This window comes from Siphateles boraxobius, unplaced genomic scaffold, assembly GCF_051911475.1.
Source record: "Siphateles boraxobius isolate OS27281-9 unplaced genomic scaffold, OSU_SipBor_1 6, whole genome shotgun sequence".
NCBI classification, from domain to species: Eukaryota; Metazoa; Chordata; class Actinopteri; order Cypriniformes; family Leuciscidae; genus Siphateles; species Siphateles boraxobius.
This window is the reverse complement of record NW_027509186.1, coordinates 41,154,033-41,176,766: the sequence shown is the minus strand read 5'-3', so window position 1 is coordinate 41,176,766 and position 22,734 is coordinate 41,154,033. Positions and strand designations below refer to the sequence as shown.

The window sequence follows — 22,734 nt, the reverse complement described above, 5'->3', positions numbered from 1 at the left end:
CTTTAGACTGTTTTTTTTACAGGCTAGTATATACTGCTAATAGTATGCAATGTAGTGTGTTTAAAAAAAAGTAGTATTCTAAATTTCATGTGCACATTGCATTATGGGATACAGTATTTCATGCGTTGAGCTCTGGTTGCATACTGCACCTACTATATTTATACAGACATTTTGCATACTGTGTATACGATCAAAAATAGTACTTAGTGTGCTGATTTAAACATATACTGTATAGAAGTGGCAAATGCATCATTGCAATGAATTAACAGGCTACCATATACTGCATGGTGCATACTGCAAATGGTATGCAATGTAGTATGTTTCCAACAGTAGTATGCTGCATTGCGTGTGCACATTGCATTATTGAATTCAGTATTTCATGCATTGAGCTATGGTTGCATACTGCATCTACTATATTTATACAGACATTTTGCATACTGTAAACGATCAAAAATAGTACTTAGTATGCTGATTTGAGCATGTATATATGAATGGCAAATGCATTATTGCAATGAATTAAAAGGCTAGTATATACTGCATAGTACAGTACTGTATACTGCTAATAGTATGCAATGTGGTATGTTTCAAACAGTAGTATGCTACATTTCATGTGCACATTGCATTATGGGATACAGTATTTCATGCATTGAGCTCTGGTTGCATACTGCACCTACTATATTTCTACAAACATTCTGCACACTGCTTACAATCAAAAATAGTACTTAGTATGCTGATTTAAACATATATAAGAGTGGCAAATGCATCATTGCAATTAATTAACAGGCTAGTATATACTGCATAATGTATACTGCTAATAGTGTGCAATGTAGTATGTTTCCAACAGTAGGATGCTGCATTGCATGTGCACATTGCATTATGAGATACAGTATTTCATGCATTGAGCTCTGGTTGCATACTACACCTACTATATTTCTGCAAACATTTTGCTGATTTGAAAAATGCATTTTGCATTTTGCTGATTTGAACATATGTATAAGAGTGGCAAATGCATCATTGCAATGAATTAACAGGCTAGTATATACTGCATAGTACAGTACTGTATACTTCTAATAGTATGCAATGTAGTATGTTTTAAAAAAAAAGATTTTTAAAAAGATTTTTAAAGTAATTAAAAAAAAAAAGTAGTACATTGCATGTGCACATTGTATTATGGGATACAGTATTACATGCATTGCATTCTCCCGTGGCCTCATGGGATAGTAAAGTGTCCATCTTATGCACACTTCAGAGTCTCACAAGAAGAAGTATGTCATTCAGGTATTTTTTGCCTACTATTTTATAAGTACTGTGAATTCAGACATACTGCTTTGTTTTTTGCCAACTATATAGTAGGGAAGTATGCGACTTCGGATGCAGCCACAGCCCCGCTCTATCTGACCACCAGAGGGCAGACTCTTCCTAGGATTGCTCTTGTGCATGTGGTTGTGTTATTGGTTTCATGGCCATTCAGCAAGTACTCCACAGCCGCAGACATGGGCTGATGTTGTGGTGTGTTATTTAACGGTTCTCAGGAAAACCTTTCGGTCTGACATCACATTTATTGAGTATCAGGAAGTAAAACTTATTTAAAACAACAAAACAAGAATGAATGTCTTGAGCTTGATCTTCACATGTGTTCAGATATCAGGGTGAGTCTGCTATCAGGCACTCAAAAAAATCCCTCGTATAATCAGTTTTTCTTCCTTTTTCAATATGAGGGCTTATCACAGAAAGATTTAAAGGAGTGAAGGAAGAATTTCCCTGAAATATTCATGATATCAGAAGTGAACAGCACCAAAGAAAGCACACACACATTGATCCTGTGTTTATGTTTTACATACAGACGCTTGAGTAGGAATACTACAGTTAAATGTATGAATACTACAGCTAAATGAGTCATAAAACCTGATAATATAAACGACAGATGATAAGAACTATGCTGTGGGATTGAGGGAAGCAAGAATGAAGGGTTATGGAAAAAGCAGGAGTGAGAATTGAAAGTAAGCCACCAAGAAATGGAAAAGGAGAGCTGAGAAGAAGTAAACTGGAAATGCCCTAAAATTCCTTTGTTCCAGTAAAGTGTGTCGTCCTGGTGTTGGTGACTAATCATGTGATCAGGTGAAGCGCTTGTGCCTTCTTCTGTCATATTAAACATGACTTTGACTTCCTGTACAGCTTTGAGTGAGAAAGAGAGAGTGCTGTTTACTAAGGTGACTGTAACTTTTATTAATGCTTATACTTACCGTAATTATTGATCTAAAGAGCAGAATATCATAGAGACTTGAGGGTGGACACTTTTCACTTAGTAAGGAACCACCTAGCAACCACCTCAGTAAGCAGATAGCAACAAGCTGAAAATAACCCAGAACATTTTATCCACTGCATATCAATGCCCACTTGACAGTCATTGAAAACACCTTAGCTACCACCCAGAACACCTTTTCAGCTGCACAGCAGCACCCTGGCAACCACTCAGAACACCTATGCAACTGCAAAGTAACGCCTTGACAACCGCTTAGAACAACCTAGCTGCCACTCAGAACACCTAAGAAACTGCATATCAACGCCCTGACAGCCACCCAAACTCCCTACTACTTCGAAGACCTTAGCAGCTGCATAGCAACACCCGGGCAACCACCCAGAACACCTTAGCAACTGCATAGTAACGCCTTGACAACCGCTTAGAACAACCTAGCTGCCACTCAGAACACCTTAGCAACTGCATATCAACGCCCTGACAGCCACCCAAACTCCCTAGTACTTCGAAGACCTTAGCAGCTGCATAGCAACACCCGGGCAACCACCCAGAACACCGTAACAACTAAAGTGCAATGCCCTGGCAACCACTCAGTATACCTTAGCAACTGCATGGTAACACCCAGACAACCACTTAGAACAACTTAGCTGGTAGCTACCACTCAGAACACCTCAGAAACTACATATCAGCCCCGACAACCCCCCAAATTCCCTAGTTACTACCATAATACCTTAGCAACTGCATATCAAAGCCCTGACAACCACTTAGCAATACAGTGTCAATCACTTAGAAGAATAGCCTAGCTACCACTCCGAACACCTTACTAACTGCATAGCAATGCCCTGACAACCACCAAGAACTCCCTGGCTACCACTCAGAACACCTTAGCAACCACATAGCAATGCCATGTCAACCCCGGCAGCAACACTCTGGCAATAACTTAGAACACCTTAGTAACAGCATAACCATGGCAACCACCCAAAGCTCCCTAGCTACTAAATAGAATACCTGCGCAACTGCATTACAATACACTGGCAACCACCCAGACCTTTCTAACTACCCTTAGAATATGTCAGTAACTGCATAGCAACGCCCTGGCAACCCATGCCTTGTCACTGCCAAAGTGCCAGGGTACTGCAGGTGATTGCCAAGAAAAATCTAGTTATATTGTGGTACTTTCATGGTGGTTTTCGGACATTTTTGGAGCTTGACAGATCCACTGTTTTGTTGTATGAAAAACAACACTCTGCTAAACGACTCCTTTTATGCTCCACAGAAGAAATAATGTCATACTGGTTTGGAGCGACATGATGGTGAGTAATTGATTGTTATTTTTTTTTTGGGTGTAGAGAAATATGTTTAATAAAACATGGCAAATACACGCATGAATAGAAGCATCTGAGGCCGAACAGGTGGGAAATAAACGATTGTACCGACACAAAAAAAGCACCTTCAGACACAGTTTACGCTCCACAACAGCGTATGCCTTTCACTGGCCAGGTTTTCATGTGGACCTGTGACCGCATTGCTCCACTATCTGTCCCAACCACAATGGCATTCTCAAATACACACTGAGATCATGCAGCAGGAAGTAAAATCAGACAACAACCTCATACCGTAAAGAGAAGGACGAACAGAAAGTGTCTGTGAATGTGATCAGCTCCAAATAGTTGGAAGTGAAATTTAATGAAGATTTTAGTGAAGTGATGTTTACGAGATAAAGAGCCAAGTGATCTCACACGTCACTTTTAGGGTTTTAAAAGAGAAACAAAAGTATTGAAAAAAAAAAAAAAGGGACCCAATATTGATTTACGCATGCGCAGTACAGGTAGGATTAAATGTCTGGGCACGGAGCCGGATTAGCGCCGATTTTGCTATAACTATAAAGATAACTAGTGTATAACAATAACTATGTACAAGCGTCCACACCAACTTACTATTGCTCGTTATAAGCACGGTTTGCATTTTTATATCGTCTACCGCTTTAAATGCTCGAGCTCTTTAAAGCAGGATCGATTCTGATTGGCTGTCAATGTTTTTTTATCGTTCATTAACTGGAAAACATTTTTTTATGTGAAAGTGATCGTGTCTATCAGTTGTGTGGACTACTCTTTTACATTCAGAACGATTTGTAAAACTATATCTTCATGTTTATCGTCCAAACGAGACTAACGGCGACGGAGTGAAGAAAAGATTTTCATTTGTACCTCTATGGACCCTTTTTCACAGACTATGATGACGCGTTTTTACGGTCGTCAACATCGTGAATCCTGCTATGTTTTGTATATATATTTAAACGTATGTAGCCTACATTTAACACTATATAGCCCTACTTAGTATATTTCCTTTGCATCAATGTACTTAAAAACGAGTTAACGCTGCTGTGGGGGTGAAGGTAAAGTTGAGTCTTTCTCTCTTCTGACTGCAGTTATCTTTCTCTTTTTTAACTCTTTTTGAGAGTTGTGAAAAATCTATTGTGGCGTTATTATTTTCCTATTTGTCACCATGGTGTTTTTAATATGTTGTAGTGTAAGATAAACCATGTGTAAATTCATAAGTCAACACCATTGCTGAGTATTTTCTCCTTAAAACTGCTGTGAACCAAAGACAGTCGGTTTGAAATCGCTGGTGTTTCTGACGTCACAAACTACCATGTAACCAATCAGATCAACGTGTGATCGTCAACGTGTGGATCTCTGAGCTGAGTGAGTGAGTGGAGGCGGGGCTCATTTGCATATTCATAGAGCCGCATGTACTAAATGAGTCAAGGGTGTGGAGTTACATTTAAGCTATTTTGTAAAAGGAAAAAACGTTTAAATGTAATTTTGGTGATCAAAGATGAGTTTTAAGGGATACAATTATTGACTACAGGGGGACTTTAATATAGTCTATCATTCACCACTTTAGAAGTTTAGCCAACTATGACGACATCCACTTCTGAGAAACCTAGAAATGTGAAAAGGGTCTATATGAGAATGCCCAATGCTAAAGCCTTTAAACAAGTGCTGCGTTCGGCCAATCAGTGTCGCTGACTCTGTAAATATGCAAATAAGGAAGTTAACCCAGGGTTTAACAATGTACAGTGTGAAAGATTAATTTTTTAAGTAAATTAAGAGCAGTGTGAAACATTAAGCAAGATAACCCAGGATTCCGTTTACCTTAGAATGACCCAGGGTTAACTAGTTTAGTGTGAAAAACCCCAATGTCTCAAACTGTTCTCAAATTTACCAAGATACCAAAGTCTCTCAATGTTAAACTCAAACATTTTCCTTTAAATTCACAAATTATCTGAGATGCTCCACATTTTTGGGTGAACTGTCCTTTTTTCTGCAGCTCAAGCAGTAAAGCATGACGCTCGCAACGCCGAGGTCAGGGTTCGATTCCCAGGGAATGCTTGAACTGATAAACTACCATGAAATGTAAGTGACTTTAAATAAAAGCATCTGATAGATGCATAGATAGATGTCAGAGTAAAATGCTTACGCCGTTTCTCAGCTGCTGCCAGTATTGTGTGGGAGGATTCATGCAGTTCTTGTGAAGTTATGAGACGATAAGGAGAAGTGTAAAAAAAATGCGTTTGTTTTCATTATTGTATAGAAGTCAGTCAGTCCAGGTGAGTAAACATATAAAATCATCGCTCATGTACGTCATGTGTCGTCACATCTGTAATTCATTTCATCTGAATTCACATTTGTTTATTCATGTGGGAATTTTCCCTGTGACTTAACTGTTATTTAGTTTACTGAATTATAATATAAAATAACATGTGAACTGTGTCCTTCAGGGGACCTTAAGGTACGTCCCAAAGGCTCGATCTCTGCAAAGAAAGCAAAAATCTGTTTTTATCTATTGTTTCATGTGTGTATTATGTTTCATCATGTTTTTAGAGTTGACAAAGTGTAGCTTGACACACACACAGAACAAAAATATGTGTAACACTTTTCAATAAACATTTAACATAGAACAACTTTGATGATCGACTTCAAATTTTGACATCATTGTTAGTTTCAAGACAAGAACGGGTAGTGTTAAAAATTCGTGTATTACTTTGAAATACTGTAGTCAACATTTGAAGTGGATCAAAACCTTCATCAAACACATTTGTTAATTTTTTAATGTGTTAATACTATAATATGAAGTTGTTTTTGTTAATATTGCTGTGTTTAATGGACCTGAACTAACATGAACTACTGTAACGAATGCATTGCTCATGGTTAGTTAATACGCTTTAATATTCAACAATAATATTGATCTGGTTGCATTGACAGCATTATATGAGAAGTGAACTGAGCTGGACGATGACATCACGGTTTTCTCCAGAGCTGATGTGTATGTATATATATACAGTATATATATATAAATGAACTAAATTAATAACTAAATTATCTTTTTTACAACAAAAATGAACTTACTTAAGCTGGAATGTAATGCTATTTTCTTCTGGAAACAAACTTTGTTGCATTATTTTCCTGTTATCTCTGTAAAGCTGCTTTGAAACAATCTATAGTGTATATAAAAAATTGTGACTTGACTTTAAGTAATGGGACCTTATTGTAAAGTGTTATCAAAAATATAAAACCAGTTCAGTTTCAGACACATTCAAACGTTAAACCCAAGAAATTCATGATTGCACATCAATCACATGTTTGCTTTAGTGAAGATTTGTATTATTTGATGTAGTTTGGCTTAACTCGGTGCAATAGTTTATTTGAGCCTTTCACGTGATTCCACATTCTCAAACACTTGATTGGTTTTAATTGTGAAACCTTATATCAAGGCAGAAACATGATCTGAGGTTCACACTTAATAAAGAGCACTTCCTCTTTCTCTCTCACTCGGTCAAAAAGGAAATGTTTTATCGTTGCGTTTCATTTGATCCGATCGCTGAAGGACAGACAGCTGAACTTTAGTAAGTGCTCTCTCGTTTTACCGTCTCATCATTTCACTCTCACACTTTTCCTCTTAACTCACACACACACACACACACACACACACACACACACACACACACACACACACACACACACACACACACACACACACGGTGACCTGTGGCATGTGTACGGCTGGGTCAGGTTTCTCAGGGTTTTTCTGGATCAGGGCACTGTGTTAAACTATGTGTGTGTTGTGAAGCGTGTTGGGTTTCATCATTCACACATATGCTAGTTAAGCTGGTGTTTTCTCTTGATTTTATATCTTTTTGTTTGTGTTGTTGTTGTTGTTGTCTGTGATCGGCCCACAAAAGCTTTTGTTTCCTTTAAACACTTTCAGTTTAGCATGGATCATTTTTAAAAGCTTTGTAATGTGACAAAACAATAAAATGGCACAATGAGTGTAGTTTAGTGTAATGCCACCTTGCGTTAGTAAAAGTAACACAATTAGTTTAGTTTAGTTTTGTTAAATATCCCTTGCAATAAAATGGCTAATCTAGTTTAGTTTTTGTTGCAGTAAAGCAAGCACATTTAGCTTAGTCTTGTTCAGTTTAGTTGTATATCGTCTGGAATAAAATGGCACAACCTGTTTAGTAAAATCTAGTTTAGTTTAGATACTTTTATTTTAGTTTAATGCACTCTGTGGTGAAGCAACACAAGTAGGGTGAATTCAGGGTGATCGGGACACTTTTTGTCATTGAGATAACTTTGAGATGGGAAAAGTGTCCCAATCAACCTGAATTTACCCCTAGTTTAGTTTAGTAAAATCTAGTTTAGTTTAGATACGTTTATTTTAGTTTAATGCTGTCTGCGGTAAAGCTGCACAATTAATTTAGTTTAGACCACTTTAGTTAAAACAGAAATGGCACAAACAGTTCAATTTAGTAAAATAAATTTAGTTTTTAGGTTAGTTTAGTAAAACATGGTTAAGTTTAGTTTAGTTTAATGCCCTCTGTGGTGAAGCAGCACAATTAGGCTAGTTTAGTAAAATTTAATTTGCACAATAAAATTGCACAACCAGTTTAGTTTAGTTTAGTGCTCTCTGTAGTAAAGCAACACAATTACTTTAGTTAACTTTAGTTAAATACACTCTGCAAGAAAATGGCACAAACATTTTAGTTTAGGAAAATATTTGGTTCAGTTTTTAGGTTAGTTTAGTTTAATGCCCTCTGTAGTAAATCAACACAGTTAATTTAGTTTAGTTTAGTAAAGTGTAGTTAATTAAGTTTAGTTTAATGCCCTCTGTAGTAAATCAACACAGTTAATTTAGTTTAGTAAAGTGTAGTTAATTAAGTTTAGTTGAATGCCTCTGTGGTAAAGCAACACAATTATTTTAGTTGAATTTCCGCGGCAGTATAGCAGTCCGTTTATTTTAATTGTGTGATAAGTGTAGTTTAGTGTTTGATTTCAGTTCATGTCAGCAACACATTTAGTTTAGTCTAATGACCTCTGTCTAAAACACAACAGCACAATCAGTTTCCTTTCTCCCTTGGTCTTGTGTTTATCAGCGGCTCGTTTGGCGTTGTTTTTGCTGTCTGGTGTGTTTCTGGAGGGTGTGTCCTGTGGGAATTCCCTCTGACAGTATCGATATGAACACTGGGGATGACATCAACTCTCTGTCCCTTTCTGTGTGTGTAGGCGAGCTCTTCCTGTTTCGAGACTCAGATGAAGAGGACATGAAGAAGCAAGTCTGCTCTCTGTAAGTGTTTCTGCCGGTCACTCGCGTCCATCAGCATGAGTTTAAAACGCCTCTGCTTATACACACTATACAGGTACAGCTCTCTCTCTCTCTCTGTGTGTGTGTGCGTGACGAAAACTGTGTGAGAGTGTTTCTGTGTGTGTGTGTGTGTGGCTTAACTTGTGAAAACGACTGTCATCACTAGATTAAAGAGATTTGTAGATGATGTTAGTCTTTAAATCGAAAGATTTCTGGGGTTCAAGAGATAAATATCATTAATATAATAGAAAAGTGGAAGTCTATGAGATGTGTTCACTAATATAGCTCTTTGTATGTGTGTGTTAGTTGTTTCTTTAACTAAGAGGGAAGTTATACTGATGTGTTTGTGTTTGCATTGGTATATTTAGATCAGGAAATCATTTTGCATCAGGCATTCTTCGTGCTTTTATTGCACTGTTCAGTTTTTCTTTGACAGTCCTCTTGTGTTGATTAGCGGGATTTCGTTCCTTATCTTTTCTTTTTTTTTTCTTTTTTAATGCACACAGTTGCTTTTAAGGGCCGTGAACATATCAGTCTAGACAATTAAATATGTCCGCTAAACCAATACCAGGGATACAGATCTCCTGTTTCAGTTCAACATTTACCCGCGTTGACGTTGATTTATACGTCAATAGCTATTGCGTCTGCAAAGTGCACAAAACACTTAATCCACATGATGCATACTAGCAACATCCTCTTTAAAATACTGATAGAACTAGCTAGTATTATATTATAATGTAGGTTTACTTATGAGGAAGTTAAATGTTGTATTGTTTGCTTAGTTACAATAAACCTGAACACATGCACACATGCAAACCATCAAGCAAGCCTGTCATTTTGGGTTAAAGGCCAGGTTTTACAGTTATTTTTGTGAGTCATGGGAATTTTAGAGGAATATGCTAATGCACATGATTGTGAGTAAGTGTGTGTAATATTGCGTCTTCTCTTATTGTTGTTCTTGCTTGTGTGTTTTTGACAGCTTGGCCCTGGTCATGACCTTGGTGCGAGTAACAGCTACAACTGGTAAGAACAACTTCTGATTTATGGCTCATTTTTGCAGGATCACATGCACATTTAACATTTTTAACTGTCAGTGTTCAATGGTATAATTTAGCTGAAAAGCTGAGCAAACAACCAAGCAAGTTACTATAGTGATTAGAAAAGCCGTATTTATTACTGTAATTTGCTAAATGTATAGAGATCGAAAGAGAAATGTTACGGAGCGATGGATAAATGTAGGGATAAATTACTAGAAGCTGGAGGAGGCGGGGAATGCACCTCCACAACAAAACATTCAAAGAACAAGGAAGCAAAACTCGGACAGTAAGAAAAAGACTCCTAAACCACTTAAATAAGTCATATAGAATCACCCTTATTGAAACACACACATCTATATACACACACACACACACACACACACACACACACACACGTTTATCTACATAGGGACATACCTGAGACTTCTGTTATATTACTTACTACTATAAAAATGTATATATACACACACACACACACACAGTGCTGGGTAGTAACTGATTACATGTAATCTGAGCTACGTAATCAGATTTAAATAATGAAGCACTTGTAATTAGTTTATATTAGGTTTAAATGACTCGTAATAAGACTACAGTTACTTTTTTATTGATAACATGATAACTTGTTATTCTCACTATATCAGTAAATTATTCATAATTCATTGATTATCCCTACTACTTCTTATATGACATGCTTATATATTTCATAATTTGCTTTAATTTTAAAAATATTTATTTTAATTTAACATTATTATGATTTAATTATTAGCCTTTTACCTGCAGTTACGTCACAAACCCCAGTCTGGGAAACCCTGACGTAATGTAATATTAAATGCACTTTATGTTGATGATGATAAAGAATGGAATATATTTTCATTCTCTTTGTCTTTTTATATCAATATCAACAAGATTATCCTATTCGAATCATAACGTTAAATATAATGATAAATGGGTTAGGTCAAAAGTAATTCAAAGTCAGATCCTTGAATGTGTAATGGATTATGTTACTAACTACAATCATGACTACACACACAGACAGACACGCACGCACAAACACACACGACCAATATGTAATATATATTATACATGCATATATATATATAACTGCCTATAGTGGACATTCAGCAATAGTTACTGTTTGAAAATTATATATCTTGTATCTATGTACTTATCCGAACAGTATTATAATGCATATTCACACTAGGGATGGGCATTTCAAGCAAAAATTATATTCGAAGATCGCTGGGTATTTTTCGATTATTATTCGAAAATCGCACCCCTCCCCCACATGCACAAACACATGGATGTATGTTACACACCAGAGCAAGTGAGCAAAGCGGAGCAGTGTGACGCTTAAATATAACTTAAAAAACTTGAACATACGTTTCATATTAAGTAAGATAGGATCATAAAATGTGCAATATTAATCAAGTGGTCATGATTTTGACCACTTGATTAAGTTTTGTTTTGTAGAAAGCCTTTCCTGAAAGTGAATTTCATTTTGTATAAATTGTTTCTCAATTTTAATCAGTGTTTCATCAAGCAATTGCCTGGATTTAATAAATAATAAGCAAATATTACATTCAATATAATCAGGACACGGAGGCGCCGGCGCGTGAACGTTTTTGTAGAAAGCTTAAAAATGTCTACTTTTAAACAAAACAATTCAAAACGAAAAGAAATGGGCTGCTCTCTGCTTATGTAGGCTAATCCGTATGAAGTGTGCATTTCTATCTATAATATATATTATAATATAATATAGTTCACTCCTGCGAAGATGGCGTCAACTTTATCTTTGCAGCCGACACTGACACAGAAAACACTAGTTTATTAATAAACAATTCAAATGTCTCATGCATAATCATTACTTTTGCCGGTTCTTTGTGGCAAGCTTTATGCGTGCGTTGAGATGCGGAATAGGCAATATATTACGAAAACGCTAATTATGGTTTATATTCTTTCCCATAAATATTTAAGTAATTAAATTAATATAAATATGCGATTAGACTAATGGCTGAAATGAACTACTTCTAGTCGACTAGAAAAAAACTTTAGTCGTGCACTGGCAGCCCTACTTATTTCACATATCTTCTATCCAGCATGTCACTGCAGGCGTTCTGAGCGAGCGGAGCGTAATCTTCATAAAGAAATATCACCACTCCGCTCACAAGCTCTGGTGTGTATGTATTCAATCTATAGGCCGTTGCGGAGACACTCTGTTCGTTTCAGTGAAATCACAAAACCAAACGCACACAATACATCAATATATCCCTTTTTGATATACAGTATGACCACTGATGAACATATTCGGTTTTGATGAGTGAAAAAAAAAAACTATACGAGTGAGGATTAGGCTAGAACCCGTAACCTCTGACACGCTTGACAAAAGTTCTAATCACCAGACTATTACGGCACACAAACTAAATCTGCAGATCTATGCATTTATTCATGTGAAAAATCTCGGCACTAACAATATATTATATTAGTAGATCTCATTAAAAGACAAATTAAGCCCAATGTTACTATTGAAATTGATTTCTTGACATCGTAATGTTATTTTTACCTAAAATTGTTATTGTACATATATCTGACACACACACACACACACACACACACACACACACACACATACACACACACACACACACACACACACACACACACACACACGCACACACACACACACCTGTCCCACCCACTTTTTAAAACTAAGTTACACCACTGGTTATTGGAATCGTCACCCTCTGGTTATGAACCTGTCACCAACGCATCATAACCGAAAACATGGGGATTTGTTTTTTTAAAGACAATAATCACACAACCTATTCGATATTCTATAATAAAATCAACTAATTGAATATTCAAAAATCGTGACTCATCCTTAATGCACACCATGGTTCGAATAGAATATAGTGCTAATTTCACTTTGTATAATAACAAAGTATATACGTGTTACTATTTACACTGAAGTACATTTGCCTAATAATAATCAGGGTAACATGCAGACTGAAATAATTCTCAAATCTGATCTGCGTGTCCTTCTGTTGTGTGTTTGTGTAGATGACAACGGTCCACGTGTGAACATCACTGCTGTTTTGGGTCACACCGCTACATTCAAATGCCCTCAGGACCCCAGCAATGTAGTAACACGCTTGTACATACAAAGAGTGAAAGACAGTTCAGAGATATTCGTCGACGGTTTTTATTTAAACAAACAAATGAATTCATATTCTCGTCCTGAGTACCTGAACAGAACCAAAGTGAACCGAGCAGACCTCAGCATGGAGATGACAAATGTCTCTGTTTCTGATGAAGGATTATACAAATGTGTTATTTTTTACGTCAAAGCGGAAGATTCTACTCCCTCAAAGGATATCCTCGAGATCTATCTCAAAGTCACAGGTATGGCACAAGATTTACAGACCACAGGGTTGGGTTAAGTTCAGAATTGAAGAATCGGTTCAATTTCAGTTTATGAGTGTGAATTTGAATCCGAATGGCAAAAATAGGAATTTACTGAATAGAAATTCATATAAATACAACAACATCAACAGTATTTTCAAAACGACAGATCATATGTATTTACATCATTAATTTTGACAAATTATGCTTATCTTTTCTCGGATATGTGAAATATATTTTATCTCAACTAATGGGATTCACCCTATTTACTTAAACTAAATTAACAGCCATCAATGCAGATTATTGTTTTTTATTTTAATTTTATTTCAATTTTGCCACACAGTAACCAAAAGTAAATCTATGATGATAAATGTCCACCACACTGTACCCATATAATTGTATAAAAAATAATATTGACAAAACAAATTGAGGAAATGAGAGCATTCTGGCTAATTAGTAAATATAGTTGATTTCTGTAAATACTCCACATGTTATATATGAGAATGTATGGGTGATTCATACTAAAATATAAAATGCATTATTCAAAACTATACTTTGGATTTTCTTTTACTTTCTTCCTTTTTATGCACTCCTTTCGGTACTTAAATTCAAATGCAGTTAACATTTTTAGCCATTCTCAATTCATTTCTGAATGATGCACAGCCCTGATAAGCTCCTACTTTGTGTGTAATGAAGTGTGATTTATGTGTGTATATGAGTGTGCATGTCTGTTTTAAGACCATCTCTGCTTTATTTGCGTATGTACATCTGTCCGTGCGCGCTTGCATTGGAAACTCACCACTGCTGACTAAGCGCTCATGGGAGGCTATTACTGACGTGGGTTTTGAGGAAATGAAACATTGTAGGGGGAACCTCTCCGGATCTGTAAAATGTCACTTATTCCACTGTTCTCTCCCTTTTTAAAGCCAAATACAGCGTTCCCATAATCGAGGAGGAGTGCAGTGAACGTAAGAACGGCGATGGCACTGCTGGGAAAAGCTGCCAGCTGAGTTGCTCGTCGATGGGAGGTTACCCGCAAAGTGCCGTGAGGTGGCCGGAGCTGAACCTCAGTCTGATAAGTGTCGTTCACAACGAGAGTTCAGAGGATCTGTCCTCCAAAACATGGACCATCAACCAAACCATCACGTACAACTGCAACCATCCAACCAACGTCAGCTGTGACGTAGATGGCGCTGTTTCCCGCACCATCACCATATGTAAGTGTGCTGGATGGAAATTGCATTCGATTAAAGCTAAAAAAAAAACACCCCAGCAAGCGATATCCGTCAATTCACCGTCTAGGTTAACTACAGACCCGATATACTGTAGTCCGGCTATGAGTAACCCACCAAAATAACCTTGAATTTGGTTGTTTTTGCCAAAATAACTCGTTAGATGTATGATATTCCATCATGCAAGCAAAGTAAACAGTGATTACAACGTGTTTGGTTTCATTTCTTCGTTATCTAATTGATGACTAGTCTACTCTTGGGCTATGGTTTAGACGTCTATTAAGTTTTCACTGACAGCTCAAATTTTGCCTTGTTTTAGCCTAGCCTTTAAACGCAAAATTGCTTGCTGGGACTTTATTTTAAGATGACGCACTTGTACGTAACTACATGTACTTACTATAGAGAGTCTAAGTCCCTCCCCTTCCGGTGGACCACCATGGGACCTTATTTCGGAAAAATATTGTATGGTAGTCAATGGCGAGAGACAACAAATATTTGGATCCCGTTTGAATTGTGCCCTGAATTACACATATGATGTTTGTCAATTTAAAAGATACATTTTAAAGTCAAGAAAGTGGCAGTTTGATGTAAAACTGTTGAGGTATAAGACTGTGAAAACACGTAATTACAGAGACTACAAACCCAAAAGATGCGCATGTGACGCCATACCTTTTCTCTCAATGAATGAAGCTAACTTTACTGAAGCTAACGTCTGTCATTTTTTTCAATGGTCTATCGTTATAATTGTAACGTTACGCCGTCATGCCTGTGTGTTTTGTACCAGACTGCACACACACGAGCTTGGTGACGTACATAGTGCGAGACGAGAGATGTAGATCATTGAGCGATTTTCACATAAAACTAAATGTTACTCTTCTGTTTTATGACAAACTGTGACTTTCTTGACTTTCATAATTATCTTTTAGATTGACAAACATCATATGTGTAATTCAGGGCACAGTTCGGACGGAATAAAAAGATAAGTTGTCTCTCGCCATTGACTACCATACATATTTTTTCTGAAATAAGGTCCCATGACCCGGAAGCGGGGGGGGAGGGACTTAGGCTCTCTATAGTATTAGTAATAACAGTAACTAACCCTAAACCAAACCCAACCCCTAACCGTAACTCTATAGTAAGTACGTGTAGGTAAGTAATATCACAAAGTACTTATTTGAGTAAGTACAATGTAACTATGTCACCTTAAAAATAAAGTGTAACCAAAAAGTCATACTCCAAGTCTTTTATAACAACAATAAAAAAATAAAAAAATAAAATAAAATAAAAATAACATACATTGAACAAAATCAGAGGAAGCCAAGGAGGAGGTACCTATTACAATTGAAACAAAAATAAGTCTAGATGTACTCACCGGAATCACTGATCAATAAACCTTACATTTACAATACTTCTACCATCTTTTGCATTAATTTACCAGAAATCCAATCAGTAGAATTACACAAACTTAACACACAGTATTCTGTTGTATTGGGAAGAACAGTTATGCAGATTCTAGTGCCAGAAAATGGGTCCATTTTCTCCATTTTTCTTTAAATGATGATTCTCTTAACCTTATAGTGTAGGTTAATTTTTCCATTATAAAAATGCTTTGAATTAAACTTGTCCGTTGCTGTAGATCTGGGATGATCGATTTGAGCCAAAATTTAGTAATAGCCTTTCGGGCCGCAGATAATAAAATCTTGGATAAATACAGGTCCTCCTTCCGCACACTTTCTGTGATGTTTCCGAGAAACATAACTTTACATTCCTTAGGGATATTGTACCACAGCACCTTCTGTAAAGTATTGTTAACGATAGACCAAAATGGCCTACTACCACAGTCCGTCCAACAGTCTTGAGGTATCCCAAGTTGTTTACTCTTCAAATAAGGATTGATGAAAAACCTCATAAAACCCTTCCAATTAAATTCTCTCCACTGTTGGGAGTTGGTGGAGGTCTGAAGTTGACAGCACGCTTGATACCATTCCTCCTCCGTTAGGACAACCTTTAATTCACACTCCCATTTTGCTTTACATAGAGTGTAGTGTTTTTCAAGTTCTCCATTAGACTCCGATAGAGTTTAGACACAATCTTATTAGGCTTTTGTTGATAAGCGCCACACATTATTTCAATAAGAGGGTTTACCACGTCAGAAGAAAACCCCTTAATAATCTGTCAGCTGTAAGTATCCTAACCCTAACTGAATTTGAAATTGTTCACCGAAAATCTTGTCTTCTGAAATGTAGCGGGGGCATTTAGCTCATGAATATTAATTAGGTTATATTGCATGAGTAATGTGGAATAAATAATATCAGGATAATGTTATTTTTTGCTCAACATTTCCAGGGCTTTTCAAATCTTTTAGATCGCATGGATGCCCAAATATGATCATCCTTATGCAAGGGAGAGCATCCTAAAATTTAAAAGGCAGCTTTATATTTTATATCAAATTTATTCTAATCACTAATCACAATTAAACAAATTATTTGGAAAATATTTACATTTTAAGGTTTTAATAAAAACAAAAAAATCCCTTCTTTCCCTTATAGTACTTTACTGTTAGATGTATTATTTATTTATTTTTATCTAGTTTTTATTGTTTATTTATTTAATCTAATTTATTTTTTATTTGTTTTTATTTATTTTTATTTTGTTGTTTTTATTTATATGACTCACTTTTCATTTATTTCTTATTTATTTTAACCCATTTATCTATTTATTTTAATCTTTTACATGTTTTAGATGTTATTTATTTATATTAATCACTTTTTTAATTTATTTCTTATCTTAACTAATTTATCTATTTATTTTAATCTTTTAAATTATTTATTTATTTTTAGACCGTTTTTCTCTGAGCTTTTCCCACGGACCCCTCAGACCCCCTTGCGCCCCCCAGTTTGAAAACCCCAGTAACAAGTGTGTCACAAATAAATCTTCAAGAGGGAAAAGTCGAAAGAACAAATGTCTTTTGTTGTCTTCTTTCAGGCGAAACAGAATCTTTTTCAGTCAAGGTGATCGCAGCTATTATTTGCGTGCTTGTGTTTGTCCTGCTGTTTCTTCTTATCTTCGTGGTGATGAAGCTCTGCTTTCGAAGATGTCGAACAGGTACACAAGAACACACACACTCAATTATTAAGAGACACTAAACATTAGCTATTAGACTTCAAATCTTCATCTGAACATGTTTATCGTTTCTCTCTTCCACAGGGAATCAACGTGACGCTGAAAATGCTGACGTTCCATTAGCGTAGGTATCTTCTCATTATGTTCTCTTATCACCCAGTTACCTTCAAAGCAACTCATTTTTTTAAATCTGCATGAGAAATCTAGCAAATTTTAATAGTCGCTGTTTTTAATGCAATTACAATAAAAATGTTCTGGAGCTCACAAAAGCACTGTAGAAATGATGCATACCAGGGTTATTATAGTTAACTAAACCTAAAAACAATTTTATTACTTTAAATAAAATAAATGTTAACTAAAATTTAATATGAAAAAATTTCAGCTAGTTGCCAAAGGCAATATTTCTCATTTTCATTTGGTAGAACTTATGGAAGCTTGTTTCCGCCACTAAATAAAAAATAAAAAAGGTAATTGCGACTTTTTATCTTACAATTCTGAAGAGTTTATATCTCGCCATTCTGACTTTTTTTCCTCGCAATTACGAGTTTATATCTCACAATTCTGACTTTATAATACACAATTGAGTGTTATAAAGTCAAAATTGTGAGATGTTAACTCGTAATTGTGTTTAAAAAGTCAGAATTGCGAAATGTAAACTTGTAATTGCGAGAGAAAAAAAACAGAATTGCGAAATTTAAACTCGTAATTGCGAGAAAAAAGTCAGAATTGCGAAATGTAAACTCGTAATTGTGAGAAAAATCAGAATTGCGAAATGTAAACTCGTAATTGAGAGAAAAAAATCAGAATTGCGAAATGTAAACTCATAATTGCGAGAAAAAAATCAGAATAAACTCGTAATTGAGAGAAAAAAATCAAAATTGCGAAATGTAAACTCGTAATTGCGAGAAAAAAATCAGAATTGCACAATTTAAACTCGGAATTGCGAGAGAGAAAGTCGAAATTGTGAAATAAAATGTACTTTTTTTTTATTCAGTGCCGGAAATGAGCTTCCATAAGAACTTGATGGATTAAAATAATGAATATAAAAACTAAATAAAAACCTAAAAAGATAAAATCACACAACAAAATTACTAAAACTTTCACTAAAATTAAAATATTAAAATATAAAAATAAATACAAATTAAAAATATGAATAAAATAATATAATAGTATCTAAATAACAATTATATAACTATATTCCATGTCTTTTGATACGTCATTGACTGAAAATCTTGACATTGTTTTTACATGGAAAATTAATTCAAAGTAGTTAAAAAATATGTATTTTCAGTTGATTTTTTTTTTGGGTGAACTGTTGCTTTCAGACACAAGTGATGTCATGTTCCGTTGACGCCAAGAATAACCAATGGAATTCCTGTATTTATAACTAGCGACTGCCATTCACAGCTTAAGAGCGTCTGAGACGTGAGGACTAAACATTAAGGAGACGTGACAGGATTTTCCGCCATTGTGGAAGCGCTTCAACTCCCAGACGGACCAAGGGCAGATTATCCAGCTGAACGTTGTGTCTTAAAAAGTGGCTGAATTTGCCAGCAGGACCTGGCAGATTTGAACACGCTTTTGAGAGTGTTCCCTTCCTTTACCCAGTCATTCATTTGGAAAAGCACATCATTTCCTCGGCGTACTGAAGCAGCAGTGGGTTTGTTTTTTATCACAGAGACGTTTCAGCCAGAGAAGAGTGATTCATAACGGTGCTTATAAAAAAAATTCTAACTTTGACAGAAAATTTTAATGGCTAAAAATTGCGCTATATACTCAATAATGTCCTGTATAAACATCTCATAGTATTTCAAACTGTGCCACTTTATTCCAAGGAATGGGAATTGTAAAGTTCAGATTTTAAAGGCTGAACTGAAGTAAATAGTCTGATTTAGGCCAGTTGTATGGTTGACAGTTGTTTATGTTCATTTAAGAATATGTTATCGAAATGGTCTTTACACTGTTCATTCTGAAGGGACATTTCATTTGCTTTTAGAAGCTGATTCATTGAAGCTTTATTTTTTTAAAGCCAGTTCTCAAGAGACGAGCTCACGAAACATAATTCATGCAATCATATACTGCAACTGTTACACGATTATGCTGGCCGTTTACTGTCGCATTACAGTAATATGTCTGTTCATGTGTTCGGTACCGACTTTTATTCTTTTCTGCAGCACCTCACTGACACTTACTGACATTTATGCAGCGTTCAAAAATACTTGTTATGGTAAAACTGTTCTCAGGGTGAGAGTATTTAAATTTCTATTAAAAGAAATCTGTTTCTTATGGAAATGTCATATGCACTTTGCTTTCTGACTGCTTGAAAAGACCCTTTTTACTGTTTACTCTGTAATTTATAATTAAATTATTCTGTGTTTCTTAAAAAAAAGATGAAATAAAAAAATCAATTGTTTGTTTATTTTCCCTGACTCGTTATTTCATTATTAGCATCTTTTTTAACATTCAATCCTTAAAACATACTAATATCGATTTTAATGCTTCTAATTACTAGTATCTAATAAATAAGTACTATTATCTAATGAATAAGTACTATAATCTAATAATTAGTAACTAGTATCTAATGAATAAGTACTATAATCTAATAAATAAGAACTTGTAGATGTTGAATAGGTACTAGTATAAAAAGGTAGGTAAGAATAATCACTAGTAGATAAAGAATAAGTATACCTAATGGAATAGATACCAGTAACTAAAAAATAAGTACTAGTAGCATGAAAATAGATTCTAGTACGTTTTAAGGATTACATGTTAAAACAGTTTGCCATAATCCTTAATCGCAAAGATTTAGATGTAAAAAACGATGCACTCATAATATTAATGAGAAAAAGTACAACGCGCAAAATGGCAGATTAAGTGCCGCCCTTTTAATATAAGAGCCAATCGCTGATAGGTAAAGTCATTGCGTCACCTCAGCTTCCGTTAGAAGCGCCGGTTGCGCGCTTGTGAATGCACATGCGCATTGGCCTGTCGAGCTTTAGAAAGAAAAAAAAGCAGCTCTCTGACTCTGTCATGATTTGAGCATTTAGAAACAAAATGTATGAGACCGGTCTCTAGAAATGTTACGTCAGTCGAATTAAACAGGGAAAGTTTACGTTCAGGTGTGTGTTGTTAGTTTGAACCAATAGGTTTAATTAACAGCACAATTTCATCAGTAGTTAAGTAAGTTAACGTTAGTTAGTTGAGTTGACGATAGTTTGCACATTCTTGAGTTCCAGAACATTTCCACGTGTTTCCATGTAAGTAAAAACTTAACAAGACATTGTATTTGAAGACTGTATTAATCAGCTATTTTGCTAACTCCGCAATTACATTTACACTGTGTTGTAGGATCGGTTCTCTTACGAGAGTATCTCTCGTACTGCGTAAAATCTTACGCTATGGGGAAAACCTCTTTTCCACGAGATATTGAAGCCAAAAATTATCCTTTAATTTTGATTAATGTAAAACGCTGTGCGGCAGCGTGCAGACATAGGCAAGACGGCTCGCGCGCCTATTGGCTGCCCTGCGGCCACAGCAGCAAGCCTATCGAGAGAGGCCCTGCGTGACGTGACATCCAATGGGGGTGCTTCGCGCCCATTTCGTCGCGTCCCGCCAGAATAGGCGTGGCCTTGGCCTATAAATACGCTCGACAGGCTGATACAAACTGATTTTCAACTCTTCAGTGAAGCACTACTGCATCGCTGGATCCGGAGTGAGAAGCCGCGCCGTCTGATTGTAAGCCTTCTGCGGGACGAGCCTTCGAGCCTGAAGTCGCTGGCCTGCACCTCGCCGCCTTCAGCCGCCGTACCTGCTACGCTTTCCGGCGTTCATATCCTTTTCACTGCTGAGTGTGTGTTCGCCGCTGCGACTCACACTCTATCTCTGTTTTCTATCTGTTCTAAAAGAGCAAGCGTCTTTTTAAAGATGCAAAGATCCTGCGGCTCGTGCCGAGCCACACTCAGCGACGGGGACCGTCATGTCATCTGCGCTTCCTGCCTGGGTGAGGATCATGCGGCTCTCGCTCTCGTCGAAGGCGGATGCCCTCATTGCGAGCTAATGCCTATGGTGACTCTGAGGACTCGCCTGGCATCGTTCTCAGAGCCTGCACTTCAACCCGCTGCGACGCCGCGCCGTAAAAAGTGCCGCGCTCAGCGCGTTCCCGAGCCCTCTCCTGCCCGCCTAAGCTCGCCGGTTCGCCTGCTAGCTTCGCCGGCATCGCTCGAGTCACTCACCGATGGACAGCGGCCGCCGTCTGCCACCGCTTCCGCCATTGAGATCGACGAAACAGCCGAGGCTTGTTCTATCCTGGCGTCGGACAGCGAAGATTGGGCGAGCTCTGTGGACCTCCCCTCCGCTGTTCGCGAGCCTTCCGGGAAAAGAGCGGGCATTGAGTCTGAGTTGATGCGTCTGCTCTCTCAAGCCGTCGACAACCTCGGCCTCGACTGGGAGGCGCCCGCGCAACCCCCGCGCAACCGACTGGATGGATGTTTCCTCAAGAAGGACCACGCCCCATCACAGTCCAGACCCGCGCCTTTTCTTCCTGAGCTTCACGAAGAAGTCGCGAGGTCTTGGAACGCCCCCTTCTCGGCCAGAATGCGTACATCTGTCTCTGCTGCATTCTCCACTGTGGACGGTGCGAAAGACAGAGGGTACCTTTCTCTTCCTCCTGTGGAAGCAGCGGTAGCATCACATCTCTGCCCGCCCTCTGCTGGACGGCGAGCACAGACGGTGTTGCCATCTAAAGCCTGCCGAGTGACGTCAGCCATGCACGGTCGCGCTTACACCGCCGCCGGGCAAGCTGTGTCGGCGCTACACACAATGGCCATCCTGCAGATCTTCCAGGCCGACCTTCTCCGAAAAATGGACGAGGAAGGCGTGGGATCGATCAGCGTTGCGGATTTAAGGAGCGCTACAGACCTGGCTCTTCGCGCCGCTAAATCTGCTGCACAGGCCGTTGGGCGGAACATGGCCTCTCTCACCGTGGCTGAGAGACACCTATGGCTAACGCTGTCTGAAATGACGGATTCGGAGCGCTCTG

General features: G+C 37.3%; 1 protein-coding gene and 1 long non-coding RNA gene across 14 annotated transcripts in view; both read left to right on the top strand.

Moving 5' to 3' along the window:
* Positions 1 to 4,853: 4,853 nt before the first annotated feature.
* LOC143716453 (T-lymphocyte activation antigen CD80-like) lies at positions 4,854 to 20,109 on the top strand. 12 transcript variants are annotated; one of them, XM_077209013.1, is made up of 9 exons: positions 4,854 to 4,962; positions 5,591 to 5,676; positions 8,827 to 8,887; positions 9,885 to 9,928; positions 13,000 to 13,341; positions 14,268 to 14,558; positions 17,559 to 17,678; positions 17,781 to 17,820; positions 19,088 to 20,109. In XM_077209013.1, the coding sequence occupies exons 2-9, from the start codon at positions 5,670 to 5,672 to the stop codon at positions 19,116 to 19,118; spliced, it is 936 nt and encodes a 311-aa protein (XP_077065128.1). In that variant the 5' UTR covers positions 4,854 to 4,962; positions 5,591 to 5,669; the 3' UTR covers positions 19,119 to 20,109. The 12 variants fall into 12 exon arrangements, with proteins under 12 accessions (XP_077065128.1, XP_077065133.1, XP_077065131.1 ...); XM_077209018.1 differs by lacking the exons at positions 4,854 to 4,962; positions 5,591 to 5,676 and adding an exon at positions 6,885 to 7,166 and having other exon boundaries at positions 19,104 to 20,109; XM_077209016.1 differs by lacking the exons at positions 4,854 to 4,962; positions 5,591 to 5,676 and adding an exon at positions 6,886 to 7,166 and having other exon boundaries at positions 8,827 to 8,960; positions 19,104 to 20,109.
* Positions 20,110 to 20,841: 732 nt separating this feature from the next.
* LOC143715484 (uncharacterized) overlaps positions 20,842 to 22,734 on the top strand; it is a 71,557-nt gene continuing 69,664 nt past the window's right edge. For both annotated transcript variants that reach the window (XR_013195762.1, XR_013195763.1), the window contains exon 1: positions 20,842 to 20,953. This is a non-coding gene — a long non-coding RNA (uncharacterized LOC143715484). The remainder of the gene's footprint in view (positions 20,954 to 22,734) is intronic.

Excerpts from the sequence above, each read along its gene's own strand:
- LOC143716453 (XM_077209008.1), top strand. The coding sequence starts at position 8,778 with ATGAACACTGGGGATGACATCAACTCTCTGTCCCTTTCTGTGTGTGTA. Across the intron at positions 9,929-12,999 it reads GCGAGTAACAGCTACAACTG|ATGACAACGGTCCACGTGTG; the intron begins GTAAGAACAACT and ends GTGTTTGTGTAG. Across the intron at positions 17,821-19,087 it reads AATGCTGACGTTCCATTAGC|CGACTGCCATTCACAGCTTA; the intron begins GTAGGTATCTTC and ends ATTTATAACTAG.